This window comes from Mercenaria mercenaria, chromosome 14, assembly GCF_021730395.1.
Source record: "Mercenaria mercenaria strain notata chromosome 14, MADL_Memer_1, whole genome shotgun sequence".
Classification (NCBI taxonomy): Eukaryota; Metazoa; Mollusca; class Bivalvia; order Venerida; family Veneridae; genus Mercenaria; species Mercenaria mercenaria.
The window spans coordinates 25,116,512-25,143,141 of NC_069374.1; the positions used below are offsets into that span (position 1 = coordinate 25,116,512).

At 36.2% G+C, this 26,630-nt stretch overlaps 1 protein-coding gene across 1 annotated transcript; it reads right to left on the reverse strand.

Moving 5' to 3' along the window:
- Positions 1-1,627: 1,627 nt before the first annotated feature.
- On the reverse strand, positions 1,628-18,281 carry LOC123526597 (uncharacterized). Its single transcript, XM_045305837.2, has 4 exons — positions 18,242-18,281; positions 14,619-14,880; positions 13,275-13,496; positions 1,628-11,772 (listed from the first exon to the last, which is right to left on the reverse strand). Exons 2-4 carry the CDS (start codon positions 14,845-14,847, stop codon positions 11,522-11,524), a joined length of 702 nt encoding a protein of 233 aa, XP_045161772.2. The 5' UTR covers positions 14,848-14,880; positions 18,242-18,281; the 3' UTR covers positions 1,628-11,521.
- Positions 18,282-26,630: the final 8,349 nt, after the last annotated feature.

A 26,630-nucleotide genomic window follows, 5' to 3' on the forward strand; every position in this document is an offset into this window, starting at 1 on the left:
CACTAAGTCAAATTCCAAATGTAGCATATCCATCTTCCAAAATCCTAGTGTCAACTACAGCTGTCAACAAGGGTGCAGAATGTCACAATATACGCCCGTCACAGCAAATTTGTTTACACTAGCACCTGTATTTGCAAATGGAATTTTAATTTTCTAGTTGTTTACAATGTTGTTTTTTTTTAGAAATTATTGTAATTCTTTTATTTTTCTAAGTCCACAAAAAAAATCCTTACCAGGTAGAGATACCTTAAAATACACCCAAAATTTGAAAGTAACATCAATGTTGTACCACAGAAAAGTGGTCTTGGTTTTTCCCTACGGTCAATTATAAAAAAGTTACAATGTAAGTTATTTATAGTAACAACTAAGGGAAGTTAATCTTTAAAGAGAAAAAAAAAAAAAAAAAAAAAAATCGAAAAAAAAAAAAATTACAAGTCCACACAAAAATCCTTACCAGGTAGAGATAGCTCAAAATACACCTCAGAATTGGATGTAACATGCATGTTGTACTACAGAAAAGTGGTCTCGATTTTTCCCTACGACTTGTAATGAAAAAGTTACAATATAAGCTATTTATAGTAACAGCAAAGGGAAGTAATTCAAAAGAAGGGACCAGTGCATGACACTCCGTCTCATGATGGTGTACAATTGTGCCAAGTTACATCAAAATCCCTCCATGCATGAAGAAGAAATGCTCCGGACAAAGTCATTCTTGTATCTGACCTTTGACCTTTAAGTGTGACCTTGACCTTAGACCGAGGGACCTGGTTCTTGCGCATGACACTCCTTCTCATGCTTGTGAAGATTTGTGCCAAGTTGTATCAAAATCCCTCAATGCATGAAGAAGAAATGCTCCAGACAAAGTTTTCATTCTTGTATCCTTTGACCTCTAAGTGTGACCTTAACCTTACCCCTAGGGACCTGGTTCTTGCGCATGACACTCCGTCTCATGATGGTGAACAATTTTGCCAAGCTACATCAAAGTCCTTTCATGCATGAAGAAGATATGCTCCGGACAAAGTTTTCATTCTTGTATCCTTTGACCTCTAAGTGTGACCTTGACCTTAGACCTAGGAACCTGGTTCTTGCGCATGACACTCCCTCTCATTATGGTGAACAACTGTGCCAAGCTACATCAAAATCATTCCATGCATGAAGAAGATATGCTCCGGACAAAGTCATTCTTGAATTTTTCATTCTTGTATCCTTTGACCTCTAAGTGTGACCTTGACCTTAGACCTAGGGACCTGGTTTTTGCGCATGACACTCCGTCTCATGATGATGAACAATTGTGCCAACTTTCATCAAAATCCCTCCATACATGAAGAAGATATGCTCCGGACAAAGTCATTCTTGAATTTGACCTTTGACCTCTAAGTGTGACCTTGACCTTAGACCTAGGGACCTGGTTCTTGCGCATGACACTCCGTCTCATGATGGTGAACAACTGTGCCAAGTTTCATCAAAATCCCTCCATGCATGTAGAAGATATGCTCCGGACAAGGTCTCTGGACGCCGCCCGCCCACCCGCCCGCCAACCGCCCATCCGCCCGCCCGCCAACCGCCCATCCGCCCGCCAGGGGCGTTCCCATAATACGTCCCGTTTTTCAAACGGGCGTATAAAAAAGACAGCACACATAACTACTCTTAATGCTGAATAGCGAAATACAACACATCTGAAAAAGCTGGAGCTATCATTGGAGAGTTTAATGACAATATGGATGACAATACTAGACAATCATTGAACTCTTTGGCTAATGTATTTAGTAACAACAGAGATAGAGTGAAACTCTATCAACACTATGTATAAAAGGGACATAATCCATGGAATATTTCTGAAAGAGTATTGCTCCATGTGTCATATCATGAGGCTAATAATTTGGAACAACCACTTCAAATTTGAATGATCAAATCCACGTAGTAATCTGTGATATAGAGCAAAAGCACATCACAATTTTATACTGAAAATCTTAGTAAAGAAGGGGGACATAGTTCATAAAATATAGGTGCCACAGTTATGGACCTTATGTTGTAGTGTTGGTGATGATAAGGAAATGCTTTTAAGTTTGAATTAAATCCATGGTGAAAAGGCACCAAAATAAAAACTGAAATTCTAAGTAAAAGGGGACATAATTCATGAAATATTTGTGTCATAGTTACTGATCCTGTGTCATATGAAGAGGACAATGATGTGGGAGAACTGTTTTATTCTAAGTAAACTGGTGACATAATTCATGAAATATTTGTGTCATAGTTATTGATCCTGCTTCATATGAAGAGGACAATGATGTGGGAGAACTGTTTTATTCTAAGTAAACTGGGGACATAATTCATGAAAAATTAGTACAGTAGTTACCAGTATGGCCTTAGTGTCAAAAGATGTGGGTGATAATATGGAACAACTGTTTTATGTTTAAATCAAGTCCATTTAGTAATGAAAGAGCATAAATACTCTGACCTGAAATGTTATAAATGTATAAAGGGGAATGATTTATTAAACATTGCTGCAACAGTTATGGCCCTTGTGTTATTTGATGTGGGGGATGATGTGGGCAATTATTTTACATTTGAATCAAATTAGAGATACAGTGAAAATGTATCAAAATCAGCATTCAAGATTTAAAGGCACTGACCTACAGATCTACAGCAACAAAAATATCAGAACTGAAGTGTTTGAAACTCGGTACTGCCTTAATTATAAAATCTTATATTCAACAATCAATAATTGAGCCGCACCATGAGAAAACCCAACATAGTGCATTTGCAACCAGCATGGATCCATCCAGACCAGCCTGCGCATCCTGGTCAGGATCCATTCTGTTTGCTTTCAAAGCCTATTGCAATTAGAGAAACTGTAATTGAACAGCATGGATCCATGCTGGTCACAAAATTTAATGCACTATGTCGGTTTTCTCATGGTGTGGCTCAATATACTTATTAATTTCAGTAGGAGTAGAAAGAAGTTGCCAAACTTGAAAGAGCATGATCCAGCCGCATGCAGTATGCAGGCAAGAGATGTGTGGTGATTTCAAAAACTGTTTCTTGCAAAAAAGTGGATGCATGAATTGACAAGAACTGAAAACGGTTCCGCTCTTACTAAAACTGCCCCTTCTTACACCAGTGGGCCAAATGCTTACTCGTACTTTGTCAGTATTTTGGAACAAGGCTCTGTAGATATACCAACATTTATGGCAAATGCTGGAGGCAACTTCAAACTGAAGAAAAGTCTAAATATGCAAAAGCTGCTGCTGCCATTAGGACAGATCCTTTTAAGTGCTGTAGCAGAGAAAAAGTCATTCAAACATAGCTGAAAATAACTGATCAGGGAATGTGTGCTGTCATCAATAGATTTTTAATTTGGAGGTGTGGGTCTGGACCAAAGAGGAGAATAGACTCAACCACCATTGGTTCTAGTCTTGCTCTTGAGTTCATGAACAAAGAATTAAAAGTATGTTCAACAGTGTCAATGCTCGTACAAAAGCTGAACAGATGGAAAACAAACGAGATGAACTTCATGAACTTGTACATCAGAAGTACAGAGCATGCTGGGAAAATGCTACTGGGACATGAAAAGCAGTGCCTTAACTTGACATTAAGAAAGGAAAAGTTTAAGTGAAAGTTACTGGTCTTCCTACTACTGTTTGCAGATCAAACTTCCCTTTTGCCTTATCTTAAATTGATAGACTTGTACCTTTACGTCACAAAAGCAGCAATGCTGAAGCTATTTTTGGAACTCGTCTATACAGGTAACTCCGCCTTTCCGATACGAGTAAAAAATACTGAATGAACTTGTTTACATTGGCTGCATGACCGAGAAATGATGATTTAGATACTGTTCGAAAGGGTGTTTAACCAGATTGTAACAGATGTACTAGATCTAATCTTCATTTAAAATTTAAATGAATCTTGCCACAATGCACACTACCTTTAGGTAGCGTGGATGTGAAAAAAGACACCCTTTTATATAGATACATTACAGGCCTTTTTTCTGCCTAAATTTCAGTAACTTTTGCTACAGACTTTTCTTTTAAATAACGTATCTCGTGTTTAGTTTTCACAATAATTATAAAACATGACCGACTCGAGATGTTGGATTCGCTCATCATTGATTGAATTAAGGGCATAAGTTCGATTCCCGGAACCGACCATGCCTCTTTAGTTGAAAAAAGTCAGCAATTTCTTACGGAATATGTGAGTCTTAGTCTAACTATTTTGACGCGATCCTAGGAAACAGTTACGAGTTATTTTCTCTACTCGAAAGAAATTGTCATCGCTAGATTTGGGTTTAGATGCTGATTTGTTGCGAATATGAGATAAATTCAAATAAAACTTACATGTATCAAAAGGTAGTCCAAATAATTATACTCAAGAGTTGAATATCGTTATATTTTTTGACTGGTCGATATCCACTTTAGGTAGACAACGTAAAATTTCGAAATGTAAAATCGGTCTACCCGAGGTCTCATTATTTAGACTAATCAAAAGGGGAGATTAAATTCCTCATTAATTTATGTAAAAGTTATCATAATTCCCCTTAACATGATTAATGTTACACGTAATGTGTAAGCAATAAAACCAATGACTTTAAATGACGGTGTGGTGTTATTTATCCTCATTTATTTTGTTCCTTTTAGAGTGACCATTACAAATATAAAACAAGAGCGCCGCCAAGCGGGGCAATATACGCCCGAAGGCTTACATCATAGGATGGGAGCAAAATTTTAAGAACTTGACTGTTGTAGCCACAAAGGACTGGAACAACAAAACGAAAACTTCAAAAAACAAATCTAAGTCCACAAAAAAATATTCGAAGTCTACAAAAAAATCCTTATCAGGTACAGGTATGTAAAAATACACCTTAAAATTGGAGGTACCATCCATGTTGTACCACAGAAAAGTAGTCTCGGTTTTTCCCTACGGCCAATAATAAAAAAGTTTCAAAATAAGCTATTTATAGTAACATAAAAGGGAAGTAATTAAAAATTTTTTTATTGTAAGTACAAAAAAGAGACCTGCCAAATAAAAACAAGAGCACTGCAATGCAGAGCAATATACACAAAGCAAAGTCATATATGACCTTTGACCCTTAAGTGTGACCTTGACCTTGAAGCGAGTCATCCGGAACATGCGCTCTGCACATTGTTATAATGTGGTGAACATTTCTGCCAAGTTTCTTTAAAATCCTTCCAGCAGTTCAAGAGTTACAGAGCGGACACGAATCAAACTGATATGACTTTTGACCCCTAAAGTGTGACCTTGACCTTGAAGCAAGTCATCCGGAACATGCGCTCTGCACGTCGTCTTGGTGTGGTGAACATTTGTGTCAAATTTCTTTGAAATCCTTCAAGGGGTTCAAGAGTTACAGAGCGGACACGAAACAAACTGATATGACCTTTGACCCTTAAGTGTGACCTTGACCTTGAAGCGAGTCATCCGGAACATGCGCTCTGCACATTGTTATAATGTGGTGAACATTTCTGCCAAGTTTCTTTAAAATCCTTCCAGCAGTTCAAGAGTTACAGAGCGGACACGAATCAAACTGATATGACTTTTGACCCCTAAAGTGTGACCTTGACCTTGAAGCAAGTCATCCGGAACATGCGCTCTGCACGTCGTCTTGGTGTGGTGAACATTTGTGTCAAATTTCTTTGAAATCCTTCAAGGGGTTCAAGAGTTACAGAGCGGACACGAAACAAACTGATATGACCTTTGACTCCTAAGTGTGACCTTGACCTTGAAGCGAGACATCCGGAACATGCGCTCTGCACGTCGTCTTGGTGTGGTGAACATTTGTGTAAAGTTTCCTTGCAATCCTTCAAGGGGTTCAAGAGTTACAGAGCGGACACAAAATTGCTAACGGACAGACGGACGGACAGACAGACACCAGCGTCATAACATAATACGTCCCTTCGGGCGTATAACAAACAAAACATGGAACTATTTTGACTTATGTCAGTCTATAAATGGTTCTTTCAATGAACGAAGACAAGGCTTATCAATTGCCTGTATGTAAATAACTGAAATAGTGTTTAAACGACTTCAAATAAATAGTAGATAAATTCACATACATGTAAACCCCACCAATAAAATAAAAATAAAACTAGATCTAAAATGGAGTTAGATTTGCGATAGTTAAGCTACAGAAGACTCTGCAAAAGTTTGAATATCAAATAAATCAGTGTTTATGAATCTACAAGTGTTACGTAGCTTGAAGATTCAACGAGATACCTTTCTATAAAACCTTGTATACCTTGCGTGGTCGGAAATTTTGTCGATAATAATTGTCATAACAAACAAAAAGTGCTGTTTTCATTTGAACGTAGTTGAACTATTCTATATTCTATTTTTAAAACATATCCATTATCACCTTATTGCATTTTACAATGTATGCAGGTACGGCAATACTTCAAAGACTGAGTCAGAGCTTTGTGTGACGTCAAGATAAAGAATAAAAGTTTCACAAGGTGAATGAATAATTTATTGTGGGCGAGGCGGGGTTAACTCCAAAAACAGCTCAAGCTTCACAGTTTCTGTGACGTAAACGTGCAACTCTATCGATTTGAAAAAAGTTGAAGGGGCAATTTGATCTGCAAACAGTAGTAATGGAATACAGTTAGAAGACCCAAGCAGTTATAGATAACAAAAAATGAAGGAGATTCTCGCTTGAAGTATGTGATGTTTCCAGCACAGATACAGATATTGATGGTCAAAGAACAACAGCTGGGACAGTTGCTCCAAGGACAACAGAAATGGCAACGGTTGCTTCAAGTAGAACAAGAGGTGATAGTTGCCCCAAGGACAAGGGTACCCCTAACACCCTCAATTCATTAATGATGGATCAAAACATAAGAGAATTGACAGATAAAAAACTTTGTACTTGACAATCCACTTGGGAGAGTACTGGTCAATAAAGGAAATCAGTTGTGAGATGCCAAGTTTCTATCGGCAAGATAACGTACATCTTTCTGATGTAGGTAATGATATGTACCTGTTGCAATTAACAGATGCAATTTCAATTTTCATTATACAGCATGCTGCCAAGACCAAAGGTTTAGATAAGTAGTTAGAATTTAGGAGGTCAAATTGTAAACAATTTGCTGTGGCTGAAAAATCTAATCTGTCATTGGGCAGAGGTAGAATTCCTGGCTTCTTTCTATACATAAATTCACATTTTGCAACATTTATTATCACTATATTTAATTTATTAACTGGGACACATCCACTCTCTCGACTTGGTCCCTCACAGAAAATAACATAATGTGGGGCGGGCTGGTGTTTCCCAGTTCTCTGATTTTGTGTTGAAAATACAGTCGAGACTGCCTTAACGACCCCCTGAATTTAGCGACTCCCTGTCATATGCGACCCTATTTTATGCTCCAGACGCAATTTACTATTAAAAGAGTCTGAATTAAGCAACCCCCTGCCTTATGCGACAAGCGACTGTGAAATCAGGCTCCCGAATCGATTATCAGACCGTTTCCAGCGACTTTGAGACGTTCCCTCACAAGATTTTACACGATAGAGTTACCGTTCGTTATCTCGCGTGAAGTTGTTTGTGACGAGAACTTACTTGTTTACCAAAAATTGCCAATGAAAAACATAAAAAAGAACTGTTTTGACATTAGAACAGCGTGTTAATGCACTTGAATTGACTGGAGAAAACCAGCGTATAAAGTCGCTGAAGAATTCGGAGTCGGTGCATAAATTAACAATGTTCCTGATGAAACAAAAAGATGGCGGTATTTAACAGGAAACAACGAAAAAAACACGGATTAAAGATGCAGTCAATAAACGAACAAATGTCAATGAACCATTAATACACAAAAATATAAATATCATAAATCTCAGTGTGTAAAATAGTTCGAATGGAACATTTATATTTTACTGCTCCCCTTTATTTTCTTGCCAGATAATGAGCTTAAATTTGTTTTATCAACATCATACGAATGATGCAAATTATTTGAAATTTATATTTTATCAATATGCAATTAAAGAAATAGTATTTAATCATTTTTCACTCCTACCTTAAAAGAGGCCTATATGTAAGTATCCGATATACATGTACTTTAACTGGAAAAATATATGAAACCAGCGTCATCCAGTTATGTGAGACTGTTTTAAGAGACTCCCTGTCATATGTGACCTTCTTTGCTGCTTCCCAAAGTCGGTCTCTTAAAACAGTCTCGACTGTAGATTCAATTTTGTGCAAAGAAAATATCTTTGGCATTTGAATGGTTCAGATTAATATACATTCTATTGGTTGCTTTAGTGTGGTATAATGCAAGCTCAAAGCAGCATATAGACAGCATTAGTGTGGTGTATAGAAGTTTAAAGTAGCAGAGATAATTGCAATGAGCAGCAATAAATAAAGAGTATGTGACAATTGTACAGTGTATGCTGCAATTGCAATATTGATCCGATTTATCCAAAGCCTCTGTTTTGTGGCCGAGTGGAATTTGAAATATTCTATATGGTTCCAATAATCAATGGAGACAACCATGAGAAAACATTGCAAACTATGTTCCACACATGATTAATGTTACCTTATATGTTTTATGATCAATAACAGAATGTAAAACATTTTGTAATCAAAATAATAAACAGTGATTTCTTTGATTTATTAACTGTTCTGCCTTTGAATAAATATGCATTCCTCTGAAGTGTATTGGTCATGAATGCAGGAAAGTGTTTTATTGCCATGGCGGCCCAGGTTTAATTCCCAACTACGGCATTTTGCTGTACTTCAATTTTAAAGAATCATTTTTTAGCCAAAATCTGGAGGTCAGTGCCTTTAGATAAAAAGGGCATAACTCGTAACAAGGCAGTCTGAAAGACAGTTATATCCCCCACCACTGTTATGGATAGTGAAAGGGTTGATGGTATTGGGTGGAAGCACTGACGTGTGCACTGGACACTCAAAGTACATGTACTGACCTCAAATCTATAATTATGGTTCATTTACCACTTCTAAGTGACCTATGTATCAAATGTGATCTTAGACCAAAGCATTCTCTAGCTATATGGCAACATATTTTCTACTGTTCTGGGTCAATATGACCTTGACCTTTGGCCCACTGACCTCAAAATCAATTGGGCTCATATCTACTGGTCATGACCAATCAAATTAGATAATCCTTGGCCAAATGAAACATTGTCTGGAATTTGTTTTATTGTTTTGGGTCAATGTGACCTTAATCTTTGACCCACTGATTTCAAAGTCAATAGAGGTAATCTGCTGGTCAAGATCAACCTCCCTATTAAGTTTTGTGATCCTAAGCCAAAGCATCCTCAAATTATTGTCTGGAAATGGTTTAACTGTTCTGGGTCACAGTGACCTAGACCTGACCTATTAATCTCAAAATCAATATGGGTCATCTGCTGGTCATGACCAACCTCCATATCAACTTTCATGATCCTAGGCTTAAGCCTTCTTGAATTATCATCCAGAAACCGACTGGTCTACAGACTGACAGACATTAGCAAATTTTTCGAAGGGAAGCATAATAATAACACACTCAGATAGACTGCAAATGCACCAAAACTTTAACCTGAAATTTTCAGTGAAAAGAAGGTGAATCATGAAACACTGGTGCAAGAGTTCTGGCCCTTGTATCATATGAAGTTTGTAGTGATGAGGAGTATCTACCGTAAGTCTGAAGAAAATTCATGAAGTAGTAACAGAGATAGAGTGAAAGTGCATCAAAACTTTAACCAAGGTGGTGACGCAGACACGGAAGCGAGTAGAATAGCACTCCATATACTTTGTTTTGTTGAGCTAAGAATCACCAAATCGAGATAACAATTATACATTGTATCATAAATACTATGACCACTTCTTTTTTAACACTAATCATTCAAGAAATGTTGACAGACACCTGATAATGTAATAATAATGCAATCTGATGGAAACGAATAAAAACTGTAAATACTTACTATAAGCACACGCTAGAGTAAGAACATCACTGTCATGCTTTTATACTGAAATCTATTGTGAAAATGAAATTATTATCTAACAGAAATGCTATCCTAATCAAAAGTTCTGAAAGTTACTATTAAAACATCTTATCTGAAAAAAATGCACTCAATATGCACCCCATTCCACCAACCCACTCTTGAAAGCAAAATTCGCAGATGTTTACCATGTGGATTTTAAAGACTCAGATTTTAAATAAGCTACTATCAGATTTTTATGCTTGGGTTTAATTTCATATTTACTTCAAACCTTAAAAATTATCTAAAAGTTGAAAAAGAAAAAAAAGGATAATAAAAAATGTTGCTTGATTGGGGTTTTAACCCACAATGACAACCTGAGAACTATTGGGAATACAACTTTTGCCTGATAAACAAGAGCATGTCATACTGGCACAATTTAATCACATAACTTCTACATTTCAACATAAATACCACCCAAGATAACCTGCATACAACAGAACTTATAATATCACTAAGTCAAAGTATCAGCAGACAATACCTTGCAAAGCATTTATAATTATACTAAGATACAGTGCACCATTTCTAAAGCAAACACTATTAAAATATGAAAAGATGAAAGGCTGTCCTTCGGAAAATGTTAACTATTATGAAAGATTTTCCACTTTTTACTATGGGATTGGAGGGGTGAAATCTCAATCTTTATGAACCTGAGTATACATGTTTCAAGCTATGGCAATGCTTGTGAAAATTTTAACATTCAAAATGAGCCGTGCCATGAGAAAACCAACATAGTGGCTTTGCGACCATCATGGATCCAGACCAGACTGTGTGGATGCGCAGGCTGGTCTGGATCCATGCTGGTTGCAAAGCCACTATGTTGATTTTTTCATAGTGCGGCTCAAATTATGTTAGCAGGTACATGACTGCTAATGTAATGACTACCTTGTTCGTCACCCTGACATTTCAATACTATCACAAACTATCTATTCACAACTCTATACTATTTACTAGTTCCCAATTAAGAAATAATGTATAAAAAACTCGTGTTTAAATGTTATTCAAAGAAATTACAAGTCCATGGAATAGTCTCACGAGGGCGTAGCATAAGTGAATTATTCTGGCAATGTGTAACTGATTTTGAGTGTACATTGTATTAATTTAGGTAAAACACGATTTTGCTAAATATTATTTCGATTCTAATATGCCCTTAAGCTGTATTATAACAGTAGATAAATATAGTAGCGCTCTTTCTTGGTTGCAACAAAAACACTGACTTCAATGCATGTTAACGTGATACAGAAACAAGCCTATTAGAATTTTCAAATAAAACTTTTAAGTCTAAGACTGGTCTTAAACTGTCAAGCAACTGACTGTTTGTGAGCAACATGCTTGAATATTTGGGGACTAGCTTCCATTTTCAATTTTAAAATCTTGGGAATCCGGAGTTCAACAAGTTTTCAAACACTGATTTAATGTTTAAATGTGGAATGTGTAAATGACTTCATGATGGAGAGTAAGACACAGAGAGAGAAAGAGAGTTGGAAGTACAAAATGAACACAGCTCCATGGTGGAAAGAAAAGCAATGTTTCACATATTCTCCTTGTCCCTCACAATAAACCTGGACAAAGAGTTCTCCTGGGCACATGTCATTTTCTTATCAAGATCTTTGATCTGTTTTCTCTGTACAAGCTTTGCCGGAGAGTTCATATCGACAGTTCTAGTAGATAATGGCGAGCGTGTGTTCTCTTTTGTGTTTGCAGCATTTTTAATTGGGAACAACTCCTTGGGCTGTGCTGCTTTCACTTTCTTTTTCTTCAATCTGATCTTATCAGTAACATCTGAAATAATGGAATGAACAGCATGTAAGATTGTGAAAAAGAAAACAGGCATACTTTACAGTATACAATAGCTAGGACTTGACTAGGCAATAAGTATATTTTTTTGAGGATGCCTCAGCAGGCAGCTGTGCATTGTCAACCATTTATACTAAACTGAAAACCACTACACCATTTGGCTCAGTTAAGATGCTTCATGTAGATAAGATGCAAAAAGCACCTGACTGGGTGAATCCATTCACTTTTAAAACAGGCCTGAGGTTCTGCCAAAATCCAACAGCCTGAAAATCTAACTTCTAAAGCCTGAATTCAATTTTTTCAATAGAGTCATAAGGAAATTCTGGCAGTCAAAAGCCTGAAATAAAGCCGAGGTCAGGACCAGTCCTGAAAATTCACAGGCCTGTTAACAAACATAAAATATTGGCAAATTTTGCCAGATGTTCAACCAGGGAACCATGGCTGATCTGTGATCTAGGTGAGAATGAATCGAACAAGGAGTCAAGAGTCAAACTGTAGTTATGTCCTTTTTACTGTGTTAACAATGCTTTTCACTATGTTCAAAGTCATAGATCTGATTTTCTGCTTCATATAGAAAGATTACCTTTTTCTAAGATATGGATTGTTAAAACATTTCAAATCACATTTCTGAAATGGTGACCAAAGGAAATTACCTACAGGTGCTATATAAAAGGCCTATATACAAATACTGTATTAAACAAGAAATTGTAACAAAGTTACCAAGTCCTCAACCTGGGGAAATGTTTCATAAAACATGTTGCCAGCAATACAAAGTCCTTTTCTACATAAGGGGGCAACATACTAAAAATGTTTATCAAATTTCTGCCAACAAACAATCACTGATGGGCCATACCATGAGCAAACCAGTATTCATGACATATGACAGAATTATTGCTCCAAATCTAAAAATTCTTGAAAATGTTTTTCAAGTCACTTAGTGATTATGCATGAATGAAATTAGTTTACTTGTGTATTTTAATATAACTATTAACTTATTAAGCCATCGGAGACAAATCTTATTCTTAGATTTTTGGTTCAAATGTTATTTGTGTTGTCACTGCAACAATTGAGACCTGTAGCCGAAAGCAATCGTAATTATCAGAAATCGCTTTCAGTCTCAAACCTAAAATCGGTAGGGTCATCTGCTGGTTACGATCAACCAGCTTACCAAGTTCTAACTTGTGCAAAAGTTAAAGGAACACTTCTTCAAAGTTTCAGATTTCAAAGGTGAAACAATGTTCTAAATGATTATATTGATATCTTAATTGTTTTCTTTTGTCATAATTACAATTTTTTTCATCAAATGGTCCATACATATTTATGTAACTATTAAGTCTACTTTTGGTACTTTCAACGCAATGGAAAATTCGATAAATTTACTGCAAACTTTATATATGAAATACATCCAATTTTGTACTGTTTAATGTTTACATGGTAACTGTAAAGGCCTTAATAAAGTCTGTAAAGATATAAAACCTGTGCCTTACCTAACATCATCTGTTCATCTAGGACCAATCGTGTAGACTCACAGTTGGGAAAATCTTCCAATGAGATATCCTCTATACCAGTAACACCAAGGGTATCGATGACTCCTGGAAGATTATTCTTATCCTCACACTCACACAGAGGTTCAGTCTCATTTACCACATTGTCATCATCTACCTCATGCTCCTCTGTATGAAGTTCAACGTTTTCAATCTCTGGTGCAGCTAAAACATATTATAATAGTTACTTCATGTAAAACATTCCCTCATCACAATGAACAAATATGTTAAGCTTCAATCCATTCCCATTAGCAGTTAACCAAAATAACTACTCCTAATCTGTTTCCATTTTAGGGTTCCTACAGACAGATATAAAAATTTCAGGACTTTCCACGTTTTTTTTCAGGACCAATACGATCTATGCCTTTTGGTTCAGCCACTAGACTAACAACATACTTCCCAATTAATAGACTTAGAGTCATAAGAGTCACTATATATGTGTATGAGGTTTCAACCCAGTCCCATTAGTTGACAGTGAGATACCAGCTTACATACTAAAAACTTTACCAAAACTGGACACTTGCAAAAATGAAGAACAGCTGAGTGCAATGGTTCAACCTATTCTTCAAATAGTCAGAGTCTAACTAAAATGGTAAATATCTTATACTGATACTGGCAACTGCCTGCTATTACAAAATGTCAGTTGCTTTAAAGGCAAGGTATCAAGGTATTCTTTCAATTACTAGCCAAACCTCTCTATAGATAAGATCATAAACAGTACCGGGTCAGTGACTTAGGATTACACAACTAAAAAATAGGGGAGGTAGGATTAGGCATGTTGTTTTCTTTTCTTTTTTTCATTTCATGGAGAAATCTTGTATGAAAGTAAATTTAGATTTTAACTAAAGTTCTTTGATCAATGAATTTCAAAATTGTTACCAAAACATCCCTAAAATTCATTTCAGACAGACAAATTTATCAGCTTATGATGGTGAACAAGTGTTGCAAGTTTCAAAGCAATAGCTTTGATAGTTTAGGAGAAAAGCTGACCTAAACATAAAACTTAACCAGGACATCTGATATTTTCTAAGTCCAAAAGGAGCCATAATTCTTGCAAAAAGCAGGATGGAGTTATGTTTCCTGCTGTACAGGGTCAGCTATTGATGGTGAACAAGTATTGCAAGTTTCAAAGCAATACCTTTGATGGTTTAGGAGAAAAGCTGACCTAAACATAAAACTTAACCAGGCAACACTGAGGCTGATCAAGTGATGACAATAACTCATCATTTTTTTTCAAAAAATCAGATGAGCTAAAAATGGAATAAGAACTACTAGTATTTAATTTACCATTTTTTGCACTTTGCAAAGGTGCCAGTGGTGTGCGATCGATCCCTACAGTAGGGGACCTGGGATCTAGCGGATCATGCAGTGCTCCCTCAGGAGTCTTGTTCACAACAATAGGTGTCCTTGAGATCTCCTCTGATGGGGATCTTGGATCTAAAGTCAAAATGCGACTTCTACCATCCGACTTGGGTGTAGTCACACTCTCAGCTTGATGGCCATTACTGTTACCCATCTCTAATTGTTAGTTTTTGTAAAGGATGAGTATCTGAAATAAACAAATACTGGTAAAACCTTGTCAATACAAAATAGCTAAATAAATGTTACTGCTGCTACCATGTGAACAATGTTTCTTGCCATGAAACTAAGGTCAAAGCCATACATCAGTCTGTCAAAGAAACTAATATTCATTTCATTCTGAACATTCATCATGTTCATATTATCATTTCCTATCACATGAAGTTGTTTTGTTTATTTATAGGTGACATTAAAACTTTTTATTGGTAATTTTGTTTTCATTTTCATGTTAAATTTTGAAGAAAACATTGTATTGTCCAACAAAATGGCCATCAGGTAAGTTTTTCTAATCCACAGGGGGATGTACATTCCCCGAGTGTCTAAAAGTCCTGCAACCATACAAGTAATTTCCACAGGGGGATATACATTTCCCGAGTGTCCAAAAGTCCTGCAACCATACAAATAATTTTACTGATACAGCTTCCATGCTACAGTTTTAACTATACATGTGTGTTCATAAATAATCACTCCTGTCATTGTATGCATATATCTGACTAGGTCAACGGCCATATGTTTGGCTAGTATGGCTGTGTGAAATCCAAATTAAACAAGAGCTGTCGCAGGAGACAGCGCACCCGATGCTGGATAGTGAAATTGGGCACATCTGTGGAAGCTGAAAGCTGTCATTGCAGTGTTTAATGACTCAAATGTGGATGAAGACATTGGACAATAGCTTAAGTCTCAAAACATTAAATCAGTACAAAGAGCTATAAAAATAAAAAGATTGGCAACTTGAAAGGCATACAGAGCAAATCTCACCAACATTTAAAGCCCGATCGGGCAATGTTACCAGCCTGTTTAATAAGCGTCTGTTTAGTTAATCACAAGTGACCAAGTTAGCAAATGCTTCAATAAGTTAAAGATAACACGGTGACACGAGCTTACGCAATATTATCTCCTGTTGCCATTCTGTATATTTTATAATTCTTTGGATAGATAGATAGATAGAAAGACAGAGAGGAGAGACAGACACTGGCACATCAACGGTGATCAACCCCAGACAAACTAAGCCCATCTCTCCCAGTCATGGAATATATTTTGTTTAACAATTTCTTTGGAAGTGTGGCTAGAATGCACTTTACTGGTAGGCACTTCCTGCTAGGATTGTGTAACAGTCTCAGGAAAAATGTGCAGCCTCGACCAGGATTCGAACCTCGGACCTTCGCCTTACCGTGCCAACGTTCTACCAATTGAGCTACCGAGGCTACCCGATGCGAGAACCACTACACACCTTCCCTCTTATTGCGAGACATTGGCACTCCTGGCCAATGTCTGCCGCAGACTGTTAACCGAATTCAGATGCACACCCCAGCCAAACTGCTTTGCTCGCATGGGCTCCAAGGGTGAGCATCCCGGACGAGCCCCCAAATGTAACAGTCTCAGGAAAAATGTGCAGCCTCGACCGGGATTCGAACCTTGGACCTTCAGCTTACTGTGCCAATGCTCTACCAATTGAGCTACCGAGGCCACCCAATACGAGAACCGTTACAATTGTAAAAGGCAGGGTGTGCTTGTTACAATCATTAAAATAATTTGTAACAATAATCTATTCATTAAAGAAAAAAGAAAAAATGGGGGTGTGGGGGCAATAGCCCCCATAAGAATAAATGTGGAGTATTTATTGAATGTGCGTACCGGTAAAGTGCAAGTGTTGCACTGTTATTTAGTTGAACTAATCCGACGTTTACAGTTTGTTTTATGGCAGTGGCTAGGGTTACGGTACCGTAATCCTAGCCTCCGATTCTAGGATTACGGAAGTTCCGTATTTCTAGACAACCCTGTGAGAATAGGCTAGGATTATGGAAGTAATTCTTAAACAGGAATCAAATATATATATTAGGACATGCATAAATGATGTTTTAAACTTAATAGCGACTTTTTATGCCTGTCGTATTATTTCGTGTTATCGATCCGCCATTTTGGGTTAGTAAAAGAAGAAAGAGAAAGAGAAAAGAAAAAAAAAAATAGGGAAGAACAATTAAAAATGAAAGAAAAAAAAAATGCAAAATCATGACTATGAAATAATAACGTACTCTTAAACAAAAACAAAATTACAACAATATTTTTAAAAAACAACAACAAAAAACAATAAAAACGATTATTTTTTATGGAAATTGAAAAGAAAAAGAAATGGGCCATGAACTGAGCACCTCCTCGTGATGTGGCCCGGATATAGTTGGACAATTATGTAAACATTGTAACATTACTATTTTCATTAAGAAGATTTTAACTTTTATCATTCATAACCATTCATCAACAATGCATAAATAATTGTCCATCTATATTTTACTAACCCAAAATGGTGGATCGATAACACGAAATAATATGGCAGACATGAAAAAACGCTATTTTAAGTGAAACAAGTAAGTTAACAACATCATTTATGCATGTCCTAACATATATATTTGATTCCTCTTAAATACTTCTGTAATCCTAGCCTGTTCTCACAGGGTTGTCTAGAAATATGGAACTTCCGTAATCCTAGAATCGGAGGCTAGGATTACGGTACCGTAACCCTAGCCACTGCCTTGTTTTATCAGGCTGGGCACATCTCCCATTCGGGGTAAATTACCTCATTCGGGGTAATGTACCCCGATCGGGGTACAACTAGAACAATAGAAAAGCACAAAAAATTTGATATTTCTTTTTACTTTAAAGTGCTAACATAAATATTTTTACTAAAGCTTTATATCATCATTACAAACATGCCTATGTACCATTTTATCAATTTGGCATATGTTAAAAAATGGTGAAATTCTGAAATTTTTACATCAAAAATCTGTTGAAAAATTATCATATTGTCAACTGTTTATATCATACGAAGTTGACCCGAAAATATGAGCATTAGCACTTCCTTAATAAAAAAGTTATCAAAAATTTTGTACTTTTCTATTGTTCTTCTTTTACCCCGATCGGGGTATATTACCCCGAACGAGGTAATTTACCCCGATTGGGAGATGTGCCCAGCCTGTTTATATAATTAACAATTTGTGACGTTATTCAGGTATATATGTTGTTTATAGATATGGCACAAAATCAAATGCATATAGTAGGTTACAAATGGACACACATGTGCAGAGGTGCACATTTTGGGCCATATATGGCTGTTTAAACGCTAACTTAGCGGCTAAGGAATCTCAATTTATTGCCGTGTCGCGAAAACTAGTGACGTTTATATCAAAATTCAAAACACACAGTACCAAACACTACAAAGATATAAAGTCAGTGCTGTACGATACTCTATATAAAGAGACATAAATTGTTTAAAATGAAACATAACCCAAACGAAAGACAATGAAATATAAATCAATTTAAAATAATGAAATGTTTACATTTTCGAAATTCCCGCTCGGCCAATCAAATTGGAGGATTTAAGATCTTGTCTAACATTTTACCCCATAAAATAACCGTTGTCATCCAGTTCAGCTGACAGTTGAAACAGGTATTTCACGAAACTAACCGGTACAGTTATTGAACAACAAACCAGTTATATCAGGAGCATAGGTGTTTACTGCAATAAGTCTGGAGCAATGATATAAAAAAATTCTATCTTCTTCCCAGGTCTATTGCCGGTCACATGTTCATTCCATTTTTTAGGAACTCCTGTCCCCCAGCTTTTGAAGTATATTTTTTATGACAATAATGAATATAAATCATGTTAGTTACCTTTAGTAATACACATGTTACACATATCAGTTGCTTATTTTAATTTTTTATTGTATTTCTAATGAAAATTTTCTTTTTATCATGACCAGGGACAAAGAAATATAAAATACATTTATTTTATGTCGATATGGTCAACAGGTCTTTGCCAGGGATAAGGAAAACTACGTGTCCCTCAAGCGGGCGTGACTTCAACAATTATTAACTAATTTCGGTTGACTTGTTTGCTTGAACTAAATTTATGAGCTACTTGCAAGTAACATCATAAAAATTACTGGCATAAAAATTACAACTAATACTGACTTTCATCTGTCCCTTTCCGTAAACCCATGTGGAATCCCTGTGATATCTGAATAGATTTAAGCATTTATTATCATTCAAAGGGGTGTCATAGAAGAATGTTGTGATTTTTTTTTCATTTAAAGAACTTTGCCTTTTACAAAATATTATGGAATATGTATATTCTGATGGTCAACGTGTTTTATTTTTAGTGAGTATACCTTTTGTTTGTCATTACCGTAACGCTTATTTTAGCCATATTGCTGTATCTAGATTTAAGAGCATAACACCCACTTGTAGATTTTGCGTACATGGTTCCACACCTTGAATTTAAAATACTTATTTAGACTAAATAAAGTAGTGATGTGACAAAATTTAAACAATTTGTCATTTCCGTAACTGTCATTTCCATAACGTGGTCGTTACGGAAATGACATTTTGTTATTAAAAACAGAGATTTCATTACAGAAAACAATTCTGTAATTTATGTTTTATACAATTGTTAAAAAAAAACATTTGGAAACCTTACTTTAAAAAACGAAATGTTAACGTCAAATATAGCGCCTGTTAACCGTACTATGTCATTTCCGTAACGCTGATTGTGAGCAGATCTCTCATAATCTGTGTAGAAATAGTTTTCATTCTACGAAGCCTTTAAACTTTTGAGACACTTTTGTTTCGCAAAATAATGTTTTCAATGATGTCGACATATTCAAGTGTGTTCTAGTAAGAGGAAATTGTATCTGTTGTTACGGTAATGACCAAACGTTTGGAAAAGGCAAACGAGAAACATATTTAAAATAATGTCAAAACGATATTTTCCCCACTGTGGATTAGTTTTCTAAATAGAGCGGAGATCACAGGCAAATTTCGCCATGTTGTACAGGGTTGTCCATGGAGCGGAGATCACAGGCAAATTTCGCCATGATGTACAGGGTTGTCCTTGGAGTGGAGATCACAGGCAAAGCTCGCCATGATGTACAGGGTTGTCTGTGGAGCGGAGATCACAGGCAATGGTCGCCATGATGAACAGGGTTGTCCTTGGAGCGGAGATCACAGGCAAAGGTCGCCATGATGTACAGGGTTGTCCATGGAGCGGAGATCACAGGCAAAGGTCGCCATAATGTACAGGGTTGTCCATGGAGCGGAGATCACAGGCAAAGGTGGCCATGATGTACAGGGTTGTTCATGGAGCGGAGATCACAGGCAAAGGTCGCCATGATGTGCAGGATTGTCCGTGGAGCGGAGATCACAGGCAAAGGTCGCCATGATGTACAGGGTTGTCCATAGAGCGGAAATCACAGGCAAAGGTCGCCATGATGTACAGGGTTGTCCATGTAGCGGAGATCACAGGCAAAGGTCGCCATGATGTACAGGGTTGTCCATAGAGCGGAGATCACAGGCAAAGGTCGCCATGATGTACAGGGTTGTCCATGTAGCGGAGATCACAGGCAAAGGTCGCCATGATGTACAGGGTTGTCCGTGGATTGGTCGATGCGCCAACATCATACCTCATCCATCTGACCACAGTCAGAGGTCATGACATAAGATTTCTGGTGCCTTTTGCACGGACCCTCAACTACCAGAAGTCGTTTTTCCCCAGACACCATCATGTTATGGAACAGCCTTACCCAAACAGTGGTAAGCTGCCCCTCAGTAGACAGATTCAGGAGGGAATTGCAGTCTGTAGAGCTTTGCTAAACTCGTACTGGATGTTTTTTTAAGACACACTGTAATACAGTATATTTTAACAAATTTCAAATTTCTTACACCACACAAGCGCCTGTACGAGTATATGCCAGATAATTGGTATCTGTACTATAAAATAGAAAAAGAAGCCCGACTCCCACAACCTGCATTGAACCGTAATTATTTTGCTTACACCCAGAAATATTGCAAATAAATTGCACACTTCGGTCAATAGTCTCTTAATGCACACAATTGTCTTGAAATGAGCACCTGTAGCGAAAACCAAAGCCATCATTCAGATCAGACTGCATATTTGTGCTGACATTGACCAACAAAAAAATATGGATTTCAGTAAATTCCAGTCATTTCACTAAAACTTTACCAGTTTAAACAAAGGCCCTGGTAGTTATAATCACTCAATTCTATATATAAAGGTCAGTTCTTCTCGATCGGTTATACATGTATTCACCTTTTCCCGAAATTTCCAGGAAAGAGGTGTATGTTCGCTTCTTTGTTGTACTTCAGATATATCAGTTTGATTTGTAGTCGAAAAGTGAAAAAAACAACTATAGGCCAGTTTAATTAATCAGTTTATTACAAACAAGTATAGCAACATTCCATGTACAATGTATACATATTAGTCATTTTGCATACTGTTTGCAAAATCATATAATGTATAATTCGTCGTGGAAGGCTTTCATATAGTTACATCAATATAAAGAAAGAAAAATAGTATATATATGCTATTGTTTCTATGGAATAATTTCATTTATCCCATAACACAACAGTCTTATCAAATTCACCTAAACCATTTTGGGGATATACGCTCAATGTCCCCAATTAAAAAAAAATCAACAATATACAAAATATTTACTGATAAGTAACAATTACATGCAAGCGTGGAGGAGGACCACTTCCGAAACAGGTCAAACATGTACTTGCAATCTAAAACCGATCATGATCAAAATCGACAGGAGTTTAAAGACTGAATGAATATTGACATTACAAAAAGCTCATGTAACATGTAAACTAAACTATAAACTGAAACACTGAAATATGGGTTATAAATAACATTCTACCAAATTACTGTGGCGTTTGCAGTTGTTTTGTTCGACTTGCTCAAAAGTGTCAAAAATACCATCATATGAAGTAGTAGCTCGGACAAGGTTCAAATCTGTGGATTAATGCATCAATTTTTTCATAAGTTTTTATGTAAATAAGATGTTGCAATTGAACCTCCCTCCAATAACTATAAAACCTGGCTTGCAATGAACAAGAATTAAAACAAACTCTTCGAATGAGCTAAGACTCCCATATCACACATAAAGTTTCTGCAAAATATGAATGTATACAAACAATTTTCACACATAACACATAAGAATAAAATGTCTGAAAAAGACATAATACAAAAATATCACGTATGAATGGTATGCAATATTAAAGTGTGACAATGTCTGCAAAAGTATAAACACATATAAAGCAATATCACAATTATGGTTTTAAAAGTACAAACACGTACAAAGCAGTATGTATGGAGGTTTCGCAATGTTCTGCAAAGTATATAAACACATTCAGAGCAATGTCACGTATGACGACTCTGCAATAGTATAAACATATACAAAGCTATGTAACGTATTAAATTTCTGCAATAGTATAAACATATACAAAGCTTTGTCACGTATAAAGGTTCTGCAAAAGTATAAACACATACAAAGCTTTGTCTCGTATAATGGTTCTGCAAAAGTATAAACACATACAACGCTATGTAACGTGTTAAGGTTCTGCAAAAGTATAAACATATACAAACTTTGTCACGTATAAAAGTTCTGCAAAAGTATAAACATATACAAGCTAGATCTGAACTAAGCGTACAACGTACATTCAGTAGTTTTTGGTCATGGCTTAATCATGATAGAAAAAATATTTCTCTTCTCAAATGCATGTATTCTCTTTAAATAGTGTGTCATGGATAAACAAAATTAGCACCGAGAAACCGCTTGATATACAGAAAATGTATTTCACTGCGCGGTGGAAAACAATTCAAAGGAAATAAACGTTGTCTGCAACAACGGTATATACATTTAAAATTGATATAACATTATATGCAGAAGTACAATGATATAGATAATATATATTAGAAATGATATATAGCAGGACTGTGCTATTCTTCAATACATCTGTGGTGATGCTATATTTCGTTTCAGTTTTAGTATGTCTTTTAAACCATCAAGTAGATGAAAAAGGAAATATATTGTGACAGATACAGTAGGTCGACGTAACGTCGATGCGTAATCGTGCTGTAGTAGGCCCCTATTATTAAAATACAGCTTTCATCACGATCGAGCTAAAATATATTAGTATAAACTAAAATATTTAAACTAATTCTTGAATAATGTTGTCTGTGTTTGATGTTAGAAAGTGACATAAATAACGCCATACATATTTTTTTGAAAAGAAGGATAAATTCATTGGTAATGACAGCAGTACTTAAAATTTATCTGACATGGAGCAATACCATATTTTTGGTATTATTCTAGTGTAATATTATTTTGACGTTGACACCTTTTCAAGTACAGAAGACGCTGGTTAAATTAATTTTGTCTATGAACAAAAAAAAAAGAAATTTCGAATTTTTTTGGCTTAAAAGCTAACATGTGGCAAAAATATCCTTACTTTCTTCATGTCTTTTCACATGGGATTACTGAAACTTGTTACTGGTAACAATATACAAAAAAAAATATCATGGTCTGTTATGATCCATAAAACAATGTAACAATATGTGTATACAATTATTATGAATATAATGATCCATAAAACTATACAACAGTGTACAACCATTATCACATTAATGATTCATAAACCTAGGTAACAGTATACAACTATCATGTCTATATTGATCAATAAACCTAAAACATCTATAAACATATGGAAAATAGCTCTATCAATATAAAACATACAAATATTCAGTGTATTGGAATTATATATGAGCATAATATATGAGAATTACATATCAAATATTTACAACTTTATATATAACTTTAATAATTCAAAAGCAAGAGATGATAACTAGACACTGACACCTACAACATGCGTAAACTTAAGGAAAAACCACGGAGTTGACGAGAATTAACGACCAGGAGGAAATTCCAATTTATTAAGAGGTTAATATACGACTTGGTTGTGCCGGAACACCTTCTATCATACTTGTCCGAGGGCCTTAGCCTGAGGGCCATTATGAAACTAGGTGTGCCATTATGGCTTGAAGGCACAACCAGTCGTTTATTGACCTTTTTTATTATATACCTTCGCTTCATATTTATCTTGTTTTTTTTCGCTTTACATATTTTCCACAAACTTAAAAGCATCATCAACAATGCCACCATAACTTGAGAAGTGATCTAAAAAGATTCAGGACTCGTTCACCCGCCATAGTGACGTTGCTTTATGAATGACGTCAACGGCAGAACGCGCGGACGTTCCGGTTACCCGGGGTCATTATAATTATGGATACGTCAGCTGTGGCCGTAATGGCCGTTGTTTACGGCGTTTTTGTTACTGTTTAAAGTAAGGTATATAATAAAATAAACTTTAACAAAGTCTTAGTATTTACAGAAGCAATTAAAAATACGAAATTTTAAATCTAACTGAACGGAAAAGAACATATTATTAAATAATTAAATATAAGCATAAAATGTTTTCCTTTATTCTCCGTTACAAGTCAGCGGCTGAAGAAATAACCCAGTCAGGTAAAGCATATTGAAATGTAGTTGTGTAAACACAACTGGCAATATTTATGCACCTGTCAATATTTTGCCCGCCCGGGGGAGCGGCGGGCATACACGGGACTTTAGACAGAAGACCATTCCCGACAGGCGGGAATTTGACAAACATTTGATGTACCAACCAGGCTCTAGGGTGGGATTTAGACAAAAAAGGTTGTCTCTGGCGTGGGGATTTAGACAATAAAATTTTCAGCCCGCCGCCCCCCCCCCCCCCCCCCCCCCCCCCCCCGGACGGGCAAAATATTGACAGGTGCATTATACATAGTTATATATGTACATATAGCTAGTTATTCCTAAAACATTTTTCTCTTCAAAGCAACGATTCGTATTTGCAACTCGTGATGTAACAAGTTGATAATAAAGCTGTCTGAGGACAGCAACGCTCGACTATTCAACAGCCTTGTCAATGGAATGAATAAAAAAGTAAAAAAACGGGGCACAATTTTGTAAATATACAAAGTAGAGTTATGAAACCTGATCTTTACACTAAAAAGTGAGCGAAATTTCAATTCATTCCCATTAAGTAGGTTCTGTGTTACCAGCTCACATACAAAAACTTAACCGAAGCTAAGTCGAAAAAGGGGCATAATTTTGTAAACGGGCAAAATAAAGTTACAGAACCTGTGCAGTGTAAGTTAGTGTGTCACGGAAAATACGTATGTGAAGTTTCATTCCATTCACACAAATGGTTACAGAGATACCAGTTTACATAAAGAAACTCAACCAAATCGGGACGCCGATGCCGATGCCGAGGAATAGACGAGCGCAAAACGAGCGGTGAATGCGAAAGAGTTCTAAGTGCTTCTTTATTTATACACTTAGAACTCTTTCGCATTCACCCCTCGAATTATAGCTCTACCTATTCTTCGAGTAGTCGAACTAAAAATAAATATATATTATATATGATTATATACTGTTTGATATGGGCACGAACTTCTATGTTTAAACTAAATCGTTGTCAGTTTTCAATATTTAACGGAAAGGACTTCATCACTTTATGGGCAATGCCCGTCCGAGTTGTTTTTATTCTTTTAACAATTAAACATAAAAAGATTATTAATTTACAATTTTCAGCAGATATACCGGATGTATATGAGTTTGAACGCGTGTCCAGCCCCTTCACATTGTACAGACCAGTGTCAAGTAGCACCATTTATTATATTTAGTATATTCATTAAACAATAACTTTAACCGTTGAAGGTCATCAAATCTATTTCTATATACAACTACTTTCAAGACAAAATATATTCCAATACATGTCCAAATTTGAACTATAACATACTAAAACAACATAAAGCATATATAATTAAACATATGAAACAAAATTTTCATTAATTATCAGAAAGTTAAGTTTTACATAAACAGTGAACAGTAGGAAGTTTTGTTCACATATTCACATGACGAATGGCCACATGTTCAGGAGCAAGTGGAGCTTGCACTTCCAGTAATGTCACACGACTTTTACTCAAATTCATTGTACAAGTTCAATCAATTACTGACATAGCGGTATAGATAAACCTACCCCTCGAATTTTAATCCCGAGAGGAAATTATCGTTTGCACTTCATGTATGATATCTTGAGCAATTTTGACCACAATTTCTCCATTAGCTCTACTATAATTGTCAGAGGGAATTCCGGGTGCTGTTACTGCATTAGGGTAGCGCATGCGTGTATGCCATCCCGTCACTTCTGACAAACGACTTGCGTATGTCCCCAGTGCTGACGATAGACCTATGAAATAAATAAAGTAACATAACAAAATTTCGAACATGGTTCGATTTGTTGTCACAACACATGGGTTATCGGTATACCGTACACACGAGGAAAATCGCTCGGTTTAGGTAGTGGTTAAAATTTCCTTATTACTTAATTGATGCTTCTAAGATAACAAGAGGACCATGATGGTCCTTAATCGCTCACCTCTTCCCACATGACCCAGTTTTGAGTATGACGTCGTTTTTTTCTATTATTTGACATAGTGACCTAGTTTTTGAGCTCATGTGACCCAGTTTTGAACTTGACCTAGATAATATAAAGATAAAAATTCTGACCAATTTTCATGAAGATCCATTGAAAAATATGGTCTCTAGAGAGGTCACAAGGTTTTTATATTATTTGACCTATTGACCTAGTTTTCGAAGGTACGTGAGCCTGTTTTGAATTTTACCTAGAAATCATCAAGGCCAACATTCTCACTAATTTTCATGAAGATCTCATGAAAAATATGGCCTCTAGAGAGGTCACAAGGTTTTTCTATTTTTATACCTGCTGGCCTAGTTTTTGACCGCACGTGACCCAGTATCGAAA